At 37.5% G+C, this 11753-nt stretch overlaps 1 protein-coding gene across 1 annotated transcript; it reads right to left on the minus strand.

The window, feature by feature from the left end:
* Nucleotides 1–2774: 2774 nt before the first annotated feature.
* Nucleotides 2775–3299, minus strand: LOC115961656. The gene has a single exon (XM_031080594.1). The coding sequence runs from the start codon at nucleotides 3297–3299 to the stop codon at nucleotides 2775–2777; it is 525 nt and encodes a 174-aa protein (XP_030936454.1).
* Between the last annotated feature and the right edge of the window lie 8454 nt (nucleotides 3300–11753).

Here is an 11753-nt window from a genome sequence, read left to right on the forward strand (position 1 = left end):
CTTCATGGGAGAATTCTTGCTTTGCTCTGGAAGGCCTAGCTTTGTGGATGCTCGAGCTATAGGTATTGTGAGTCAAGTTAAGGATGGTGATAATTTTGCTTCTCTGATCTTTGTAGAAACTCTTTTAGGGCCGGACTTTGTATTTCTTGGTGGAGAGTTGCAACAATTTCTTAGGAGTCCCTTGACTTTGTAGATATGGTTGATGGAAAGACTGGACATGATTGCTACACCCACTGTTGCTAATTATGGTCCTAGTAATTTCCTTAGTAAGGCTATTCTCAAGATCGAGTGTCAGACAGAAAGTAACTGGGTGAAATTTCTGAACAAGAAATCCAGTACCTCAATTTGATGGGATTGTTATTGGTGGAAGTGCCCACCTCCTTTGTTGCAGTCTCCTGGATCTAACCACATCTTCTTGGTTGGATTAAGGAGGGCAACTTTCTATATGGTTGATAGACTCTTGAGACAATTCAAGTATGAGCAGGGAATTCCTAGTGGTAGAGGGAGAAAACCTTTCACTCCTGTGTACACAACTCCTACTTCTGTAAGGAATATGTTGTTGGGCTTGGACATGGCTGATTGAGTGGATCGATCTTTTGTTAAGGTTCACTTTCATAGGATGATCGTGGAATATTCTAACTGGTTGGTGAACAAAATTGCGGATAAGGAGGTTGACATGGCTTCCATGAGGAAACAATTTCTTAAATATAACCAAGACAAGAACGGGGATAGCAACTATGAGTTCAAGAGGAGAGACAAAGATGACAAAGTGCCTACCATAGATGGAACCAACGGACAACCAAAGGAGAAAAAGCTGAAGAAAAAAATGATTCTCTTATTTTTTGGCTTTGAACATGTTTATTTTAAAAGTTGGTGTGGAACTCTTAGGATTAGGAATTATTTAGGACTTTCAGGTTTAGGGTTCTGTTTAAGGTTTGATTTGTTTAAGGGTTTGTTTTGTTTTGTTTTGTTTTTTTTGTTTTTTTTTTTTTTTTTAGGGTTTGGTTTTAACGTTTATGTAATGGCATGGTTTAATGAAATGGTTAAATTTTTGCCAAAAATTTTCTCCTCTTTTGTACTTGATGGGTAAATGGTGGGTTTGGGTAAGTTGTGACTGGACCAATATATGGTTGCCTACGTACCTCCTTGGTAGATGGATCAGGTCATCACCTAGTTCATTTTATGTGCCTTAAATTTTTCCTAGGCCACCCTTTCGGATTTTCAACCTAGCAGGCTCTCTCACTTTTTTTTTTTACTCTCCTTTCGCGTAGATCACCCTTTCTGGTTTTCAACCTACCTTTTTTTTTTTTTTTTTTTTTTCTTGCTGAACTTAGGAAAGAAAATAACATAATTTACAACCACTTCAGACTTGGTGTTTTCAGACTACCACCTCAGACGTGGTATTTCTTTAATTGATCCATATTGGTCGGCTCGATGAAAGGGTTTGCATCTAAGTCCATCAACCTTACCGCTCTCCTAGAGTATATCTGTTTGATAATATATGGACCTGCCCAATTTTTCTTGGATTTCCCATTTGTTTCCTGAATCGAGGCTCGAATCTCCTTTAGCACTAAATCTCCTAACTTCAAATCTCTAGCTTTTACTTTCTTGTCAAAAGCTTTTCTAAGTCTTCTTTGGTAACATTGAATGTGATACAAGGCCTTGAGTCTCATCCATCATGCATAACTGGTCATATCTACTTTGCAACCAATCCACTTTAGGGATTTCACTCTCCAATATTGTTCTCAATGAATGAACACCCATTTCAATGGGAAGGACTACTCCATCCCATACACTAATGAATAAAGAGTGGCTCTTGTGGATGACCGAATTGATGTCCTATACCCCTAGAGTGCATAGGGTAACTGTAGATGCCAATCCTTGTAGTTCTTCATGCTCTTCTTCAAAATTTGCCCTATGTTCTTGTTTGCAGCCTCAATTGCTTCATTGGTCTGAGGACGATAGGGTGAGGATTTATGGTGCTGAATATTGAATTGTTAAAGTAGTTTCTCCGTTTCTCCCTTGAAATGCAACCCATTGTCTGAAATAATTTCATGTGATACCCCATATCTATAAATGATATTAGTCTGAATAATCTAAGCAACTTTCTTCAAGTTCAAAACCTTATATGAGGCAACTTTCACCCATTTAGTGAAGTAATCAATAACAACAAGTATAAATTCATGGCCATTGGATGTTGTTGGGTGAATCTTCCCAATAATATCTATCCCCTATGTAAAGAATGGATAGGGTGAAGTCATGGTATGTAATGGCATAGGCGGCATGTGCTTCAAATCTCCATGGACTTGACATTGATGGCATTTTCAAACATGAACTGCGTTGTTTGCTTCCATAGTAGTCCAGTAATAACCTTGTTTAATTATCTTTCGTGATAGCATGTGTGCATTCATATGTGGCCCATAACTTGACTCATGGACCTCCTTAATTATTTGTTGTGCCTTCTTGGCAATCACACAAAGGAGATGAATTCCATTATATGATCTTCTGTACAGCCTTTCACCACAAATAATGTAATTAGTGGACAACCTTCTGATGGTCAATTGGTCATTCTTGTTTGCAAAATTCGGGTTTGTCCCATCCTTGAGGTACTGTAAGATGTTTGAATACCATTCACCTTCCCCATTCATTCCTTCATCTCCTTTTATTGTCATACAATAAGCCAGCTCTTCTTTTTGTTCTACCACTATTGGTCGAACTTCATCTTCCTTGGGTCCATCCATCATGGATGCCATTGTTGCTAAAGCATTTGCAATCTAATTCTGCATTCTTGGCACATACTGGTATTGAATCTTACCGAATTTTGATGCCAACTTTTGAAGACATACATGATAAGGCATTAGCTTTTCTTCCTTAATCTTCCATCTATTCTGAATTTGAGAAATTATCAAGGTTGAATCACCATATACTTCCAACTCTTTCACTCCAAGACCTAGGGCCGCTTGTAACCCTATAATGCAAGCTTCATATTCAGTGGCATTATTAGTGGTAGGAAAGTTAAGCCTACCAGAGAATGAGATGTGTATCCCTTTTGGAGAAATTAGAAGAACTTCAATGCCACTTCCATTCTGATTAGTTGCTCCATCAAAATACATCTTCCATGATTCTAACTCTATCCCCATGATATCCTCATTTGGAAAATCTCCTTGGATTTCTTTGGCTTCTTCAAGTGAACAATGGGCTAAGTGATCAGCAATTGCTCTTCCCTTTACAAACTTTTGAGTCACATATTTAATATCAAATTTTTGACAAAAGTAGAACCCACTTAGCTGTCTTCCCATCTTGCACTGGCTTCTGCATCAGATATTTCAAAGGGTCCATCTTTGTAATCACCAAGACCTTGAAAGTAAGCATGTAATGTCTGAGTTTTCAGGTAACCCATACAAGCGCTACACATGTTTTCTCAAGTGGCGAATACTTCTCTTCATAAGCCAACATTTTCTTACTAATGTAATAAATTGCATTCTCTTTTCTAGACTCTTCTAGGTACTAAGCAAGCAAAGCTCCCATTGCTGTATCCATGGTTGTGAGATATAACAATAATGGATTTTTAGGTACCGATGGAACCAGTATTTGTGGCTTCATCAAATAACTCTTAATCTTCTCAAAAACTTCTTGGCATTATTCATTCCACACCATGGGAACTTCTTTCTTAAGCAGTTGGAAAAGTGGCTCACATGTCATGGTGAGCTGGGCTATGAATTTGCTTTTGTATTGTATCCTTCCTAAAAACTCTCGGATCTCCTTCTCAGTCTTTGGAGGCTTCATCTCCATAATTGCCTTGATCTTGTTAGGATCTACTTCAATTCCTCTCTGATTCACCATAAATCCCAATAGTTTTCTAGATGTCATGCTGAAAGTACACTTTTTCGGATTCAACCGCAACTTATAGAATTGGATTCTTTCAAAGAAATTTTGTAAAGCCGGTATGTGCCCTTCATGGTCTTTGGACTTCACTATCATGTCATCCACATAAACTTCTACTTCTTTTTGTATCAAATCATGCAACAAAGTAGTGGTTGCATGTTGGTAAGTGGCACCAGCATTCTTAAGGCCAAATGGCATGACCTTGTAGAAATATGCCTCTTATGGAGTAATGAAGAAGGTCTTTTCTATATCTTCTGAAGACATCTTTATCTGATTGTATCCTGAAAATCCATCTATGAATGATAGCAAGGCATGTCTTGTTGTATTATCAACCAGGATATCAATATGAGGCAAGGGAAAATCACCTTTTGGGCTAGCCTTATTAAGATCTCTGAAATATACACACATTCTCACATCCCCGTCCTTCTTTGGCACTAGAACCACACTAGCTAACCATTCTGGGTAGTTGACCACCCTTAAAAATTTCGCATTGTATTATTTCTCAACTTCTTCCTTGATCTTGAGAGTCCACTCTGGCTTTATTCTTCTCAGCTTTTGCTTGACTCGCTTCATGGCTAGATCTGTTGGAATGCAATGTTGCACTATATCTGTATTGATCCCAGGCATGTCTTCGTATGACCATGCGAATACTTCTTTAAATTCTTTTAGTAGTGCGATTAATGCATCTCTCTTAGAGGAGGTTAAGGTGTTACCCATTTGTACCATCTTAAGTTCATCATCAGTTCCCAGGTTAATAGGTTGGGTTTCTTCTTTTATAGGTTTTACATGCCCTTGTTTTAATTCCTCATTATTAAAAGTTTCTTTACCAATTTCCAAAATAAAAACATTCAAAGCACACAAATAAGTAGAATCGAAAATCATATTATAAGAAGTAGAGTTCTTAACAGACTCAACAAAAATGGATTCTATAAGAATAGAAACATGGTCACAAACAAACTCAACAGGAATAACAATACTAGCAGAAACAGACTCAATAGGGATAATGTTTTTGGCAGGAATAAGTGGTTCGACGGTCTTGATCTTCTCCAGAGAGTCTTCCATGGGGTGGGCAGCTCCTTCCCATGCCCAGTTCTTCAACTCGGTTGTGGCTTAACAATGGGAATTGGCTCCCAGAGAGTCCTTTCTTCCCTCAGCATTAGTACTTTAGGGTCTTCATCCATATAATCAGTGCTTTCACCATCAAATTCCATATCTATGGGCTTGTCAGATACAAAGGCATCTAGGTGTTCTATTCTGTCTATCCACTCCCCAAATAGGTCATGCTTCCCTTCGTTACTTAGGCGAATGTATTAGGGAAGTATTCTAATTTATTCCCTTCCATTCTCTCATCTTTGTCTTCAAGGTCCTCTAGAGTTAAGTTTCTAAAACTGTGGATCATTAGCTCTTTATCCAGTGTCGCCAATCTAGCATTTATGTCATCTTCTTCCTAAGTGTATGGGGTCAGTGAGCCAAGTTATGAATTGTGGAATGACCCTAACTTAGGAATCTCTCTACCATGCTTGTCATATCGAGAGCCTGATTTTGAACTGGCATCAGTAGTGCAACTCCAATCTGAGGGTTGCCCATAGGGGTATTCATCATAATTTATACCTTCAGATTCTACATCCTTCTCTGCATCTTCATCTTCGGCTTCTACATCATCCTCTATATCTTCATCCTTGGCTTCTGCATCATCCTCTATGTTTCCACCCTCAGCTTCTGCATCATCCTCTACATCCCCATCGTAGTAGTCCACATCATCATTAAACTGGTCTTCATAGAAAGATCCCACATCTTCATCGTCTCTATCACTAGGGGGTTCTCCCCTATCATCGCCACTATCTTGGCTATCCTAATCTTCGCTACGGTTCTCTTTACTTTCACTATCATTATTGTTATTGTCCCCACTATCTCCGCTGTCACTACTGCTGCTATTGCCACTATTATCACTCTTGCTGTCACTACCTTCATCATCATCACTAGGGGCTTCCCCCCCTTCTTCGTTTTCATTATTTGTTCTTGTTTCATATGGGCTTTTCAATGCATGTTGACAAGCCTCCCAGTATTCTTCTTCTTCTATATTGCAGATAGCATCTCCCAAAAGCGTAGTCATTGCATCAGGATTCATGTAATCAGCCCAATAAGTTGGGACCCAATTTGTGTCTTGCTTCTTCAATTCTGGGAGCTTGTTGTCACAATCAAAAAATAGCTCAAATCTAGGCACCATTTTTTTTTAACTCAGGATTGTATCTTGGTTCAGGGAATCCCCGATAGCGTTAACTATCTCCAGTTTAGACAAACTTTCCGTTCAATGTGGGAGTGTAAGGCTTTAGGGGTTCCGAGGGATAAGGAAGTCCCTTTGCTTTGGTCTTTGCATGGGCCATCCTCTTCACTTCCGTTTCTAACAAGTCATCATCTGTAGGTTTATAACCTAGTCTAAAAGGTGGTGTGGCAGTAGGAATTTTTAGAACTTAAGCAACTGCCACTTACACCATCTTCTTTAGGTTCATCCTTGGAAAATAACTCATCTTTCTCATCATAGCCACCACATTGTTATTGCTATAGGGATCAAAGTCCATAGGGATCTTTTCAACCTCTTCTTCTTTTCTTTCAAAACCAGGCTTCTTAATCTCCAAGCCATCCAGGGTTAATGGCTCCTTCTTAGAGTTGATATCAAAAATGGGCTTTGGTATGGTCAAAGTATCGCCATATATGGTAACTATGGCTCTTTTATGTGGAAACCGAATCTTTTGGTATAGGGATGAAGGTATGGCCTCTGTATCATGGATCCATGGTCGCCCAAGGAGCATATTGACGCACGAAGCTATGTTTAGCACTTGGAATTCTACTTTCTTAATCATTGGCCCTATGGTGAGCTCTAGTGTCACAGTTCCTAAAACCTTCCTTCTACTGTTGTCATATGCTCTCACATGCTGATCAGTTGGCACAAAATCTTCAATGCTCAAGCGTAGGCAACTTGCGGTCTTTAGAGGACACACATTCAAGTCACTTTTGTCATCAAGTAGGACCATTGGTACCCTCTTACCTTTGGCATCTACAGTGATGTGCAATGGGTCATTGTGATGCTTCCCCTTCTTTGTCAAGTCTTTGCTGGAGTAGGAAATAGTAAGTTCCTTACTTATAGATCCAATCATAGCATTCAAATCTTGAGAAGTAGTGGTTGTAGGGACTTGAATTTGATTGAGAAGGTCTACGAAATTCTGGCGGTGCTTGTATGAGGCCATGAGTACACCCTATAAAGATATATTGGCTTGCATCTTCTACAACTGCTTGAGGACCTTATCCTCTTCATTGGGTGTTTGTCGGGTTGACTTGTTCAAGGCCTCGATTGGGTTGTCTGCCTCTAGATATGGGAGTTTGAAGTGTCTCCCCCTCTTGTGATGTGAGCAATTTTTTATGGGTCATTTGATTCAGTGTCTTGGGGTTGGAAGTGTCTCTCCCCATATGTGGGTGCAGGTCATTTGATTGGGGTTTGAAGTGTCTCCCCCCATTTGTAGATGTTGGGTCATTTGATTGGGGTTTGAAGTGTCTCCCCCCATATGTGGACGTTGGATCATTTGATTAGGGTTTGAAGTGTCTCCCCCCATATGTGGATGTTGGGTAATTTGGAATTTCTGTAGTATCCTCACTTCATATATCATACCTTGCAGTGAACGTCATACCCATTAGCTTTTCCCAAGTCATCATAAAGCATTCGGGTAGGTCATAGATCAACTCAGACGAGTCCTTTTCTCCTTCTTCTTCAAACATCAAACAATTAATCCTTGGTCCTTTCCCAAGATTATGGTTGGGCAAAGGGTTATTGGTGATACTAGACCTTGTAGGTGCAATCACCTTAGTGTCTATTAAATCTTGGATTGCATGATGAAGGTTATAACACCTGTGAGTGTCATGGCTTGGGCCTTGATGGTAGGCACATCTTTTATTCATATAAAACCTTGCAGGTAATAGGTTTAGGACTGGCTTTGGGTCTAAGGGTTTTAGCAACCCTTTTGCTTTTAGTTTTTCAAACACTTGACTCATTGGCATATATAGCTCATGAAATTCCCTCCTAAGCCTTGGAGGCGGCCCTTGTGATATTTGCACTTGGGCAATAAGTTGGTACAGATCATTTTTATATATATTAGAAACTTTTGCAGTTTTGGAACTAGACCCAAAATTCTTTTTAAACTTAGGTGCATCCTCATTTTTTATGGTTCCATTATTTATTGCATTCTCAATTTGAGTACCAATAGCAATTAAAACTTTAAAATTCAGAAAGTACCAAGCAAAAAAATATTTATGGTATATAGGTAATAATGTTTTTACAACCATGGTTAATTGCTCTTCTTCATTTGGCCCATTCATCATCTGTGTAGCTTTAGACCTCCACTTGGCAATGAAGGTAGAGAAGGACTCTTTCAACTCTTGTTTAGTGGTCTCCAAATCTCTCCTTGTCACGTTGACCTCTATATTGTACTTGTACTGGTTGTGAAACTCCCTACAAGTGTCTTCCCAGTTTCTAGCTCTATTGTCTTCAACATTGAGGAACCATTTGAGAGCGGCTCCAATCAAGGTGTTTTGGAACATTTGTGTCAACATTTCTTTAGTAGCTCCTAGGGGCTGCTAGCCCTCGTGTACATCTTTAGGTGGGATTTAGGGTAGCCTGTGCCGTCAAACTTGTCCAAGATCGGCATCTTGAACTTTGGGGGTAATCTCACATCTAAGAAAAGCGAGAGTGACTGGTAATCCATGAGATCTTCCATCTTGCGAGCCCTTTTGATCATCTCCTCCATCTTACTTATCTTCTCATTAATCTTCTTCTCACTCTCCGAGATAGGGGAATTTTGATTGGTCTTGTTTTCCTCTTGGCTACCCCTTCAGGTTCTGAAACTGCTTTACGATAAGGTTCATGTCTTCGCTCAACTAAATTTGGCTTGCCACCATAATGTTTCCTAAGTGTTCATTGGCTCTTCAGTGTTTAGGTGCTTTTCCCCTTTTGCCATGGTGACAGAGTCTTCAGATTTCTTGTGACTTGGGTTGTCTTGCAAATCGAACACAGGGTTGAGATGTTGTAACTATGGAGTGCCTAACTCACAAGTTTCAGTATTGTGATAGGCTTGGAACTAGAACTACTAGCTTGGCTGTCGTTCTTGGATTCTCTTTGGAGTATTCCCTCTGATCTTGATCAAATTCTCCCCTAGAAAAGGCTTGGTTGGGTCAAACAAAGCTAGGTCTCCATCTATATCAATCTATCAACCAAAAAAACACACATAGAATGTAATGCAATTTTAACATGGATTGGCCTAATGATATGTTCTAAGTCATTACACTGTAGGGCAAGTTTGTTGTTTTATTATTTCCCATAGTTAGGACATTACACCTCCCAACTTGTAATGTGATGAACATTACGTTGGTCCAAACGGCAGGGTCTATCATTTTTAGTCAACAAGAAATGATCTAGTGACTTTAGGCTATGAGTTGGTGAGTTCACCACTGGGTACCCAAATCTAATGAAGATTGGTGATCCATGGTTACTACCACTATATTTTGAGATGGGTACATGCATATTTGTTGTTTTGATGGCACACATTATGACAATTAGGGAAAGCTTTTAACAACCAACATGGAAAATTCAAACAAAATATTATACAAGTAATACAAGACACAAAGAACCGCACAAAAACATCATACTAAAAACAAGGGTATATAATTGGTCATCTAAAGTCTAATGTGAAGCTTAGCCCTCGACATCCCCAGTGTAGTCACCACAGTGAGAGACCAGAAAAACTAAGGTGCTCTCAGAAAAGGGAAGAAGTATTGGCACCTTCCCTTTTCAGGATTATATGTGGAGTCGCCACTTATTTATTTATTTATTTTTTGTTACAAAAAAATAAGAAAAAAAGAAAAAGACATACACATGGTACATATCTGAATAATACAACCTCTCATTTATTTGAATGAATTACAATTTCATAACATGAAATATACATGGCTTTGTTTCCTAGATTACAATCTAGTAAAAAATTACGAAGTTTTGTTTCCTAAATTACAATCTAAAAAAGGAAAATTACAAGGCTTTGTTTCCTAGATTACAATCTAAAAAGGGAAAGGATAACGCACTATCTACGAACCAAAATCTAGATTTAGGGGCTAGGTTACAGAATGGAAAGGTGTTAGACACTCATTCTGCCTAGACAAAATCTGGTCTTCTAGACTCAGTCTGGTCTTCTAGACTCTAAATGACCATTTATATACCCATTCAAATGATGAATGACATTACAATGACATATTGAAATTCCTAAATTTAAGATTAATTCATTCTTTAAGAATTCGAAATCTGCAATTTTTATTTAAGAACTCAAAAAAAAAAAATTGTTGATATTTTACATTGAAGAAAACATTTTTTATTATTAAAGGTTCTGATTTGTATTTAATGAAAATACAGATCAGCTTTGTATGCAGAAAAAAATTTAGATCTATATTTAATGAAAATACAGATCAATTTTATATGTAGAAAAAAATTCAGATCTGTATTTAATGAAAATATAGGTCAATTTTATATGCAGAAAAATTTTCAGATTTGTATTTAATGAAAATACAGATCTGTTTTCATATGCAGAAAAAATTTCAAATCTGTATTTAATGAAAATACAGATAAGTTTTTATTCAGAAAAAATTTTAGATCTAGTTTTTATTGTTGAAAATTTTAAGATCTGTATTTAATGAAAATAAAGATCAGTTTTGTTGTTGTTCTTTAAAAAAAAAATATTTTTAGTAATTTATTGTAAATCTTGAAATTTAAAGGAGAACTAAATCTTAAACGTGTTAATCAACTATTAAACAGCAAATTAAACATGTGAACAAAACACATATATCATATAAGAAAGAAAAGAATAAACCAAGAGTGAGAGTAAAGACCTACTTGCATGAATATACCCTTCAATGAAAGAAATACTTTAGAAATCAAAGAATTTTTACCTCTTTGAGATCTAAAATATGTTCACTTACAGAAAAGAAATTCTTAAAGCTAAAGCTTCCAAAACATCTTTAACGCAAGGGGAGCAAAGAAGTCAAAAAAAGAAGGGCCCTCATTTATGATGTTTTTCTCCTACTTATAGAGGTTGGATGCTTGAAAAATAAGTTGAATGGGATCAGATAGGAATTGATTTACATCCTTATCCCCAAAAATTCATAACAGATGTATTTTATCTTAATCAGAGGGTTGAGCCTCAGAGTTGTGCCAATTGGCACTTAGGAAGTGCCGATCGGCACTCCAAGAGTGTCGATTGGACCTCTCATGTGTTGAGCCCCACTTCCAATTTCAGTTCAATTTGGATTCTTTTTTAGGGATTTTCTGAGTCGAGAATTGCACCTGGAAGTGTTTTTAACTCGTATTCTAAAATTAATCCCTTTTATTTTGATAATTAGGTCTTTAAAACAATAATTATCTGATAGATAAATATTCTAAAAAGTCTTAATTATCAACAATTCCCTTGTTATCTGATTATCCATTTTATTCCCATGCAAGCAGGCTTATTTTTGACAAAAACCAACAAACAATCACAAAATTATTTAATTAATTTCAATTGTTTAACCAATCATAATTAATTGCAATTAATTACACGTGATCAATTCCATCCAAACAAAATGCATGTAGACCGTGTGATATCTTTCAATCTGACGGTTCGATTTGGGAATTGGTTATACCGTCGCGACCATTAGAATCTCAAGATCATTTTTATGATATGCAATGAATGAATTAATGCATGTAATGCAACAATGATTTTTGGGTATATGAAATTGTCATTTTAGCCATCTTTTAAGATTAAATTATGGGTGCAAAGTCGAGTGTCTACACATTCCAT

The sequence above is a fragment of the Quercus lobata genome, chromosome 9, assembly GCF_001633185.2.
Source record: "Quercus lobata isolate SW786 chromosome 9, ValleyOak3.0 Primary Assembly, whole genome shotgun sequence".
NCBI lineage: Eukaryota > Viridiplantae > Streptophyta > Magnoliopsida > Fagales > Fagaceae > Quercus > Quercus lobata.

Coding starts and splice junctions, on each gene's coding strand:
- LOC115961656 (XM_031080594.1), bottom strand. CDS start 3,299: ATGGGAAGACAGCTAAGTGGGTTCTACTTTTGTCAAAAATTTGATATT.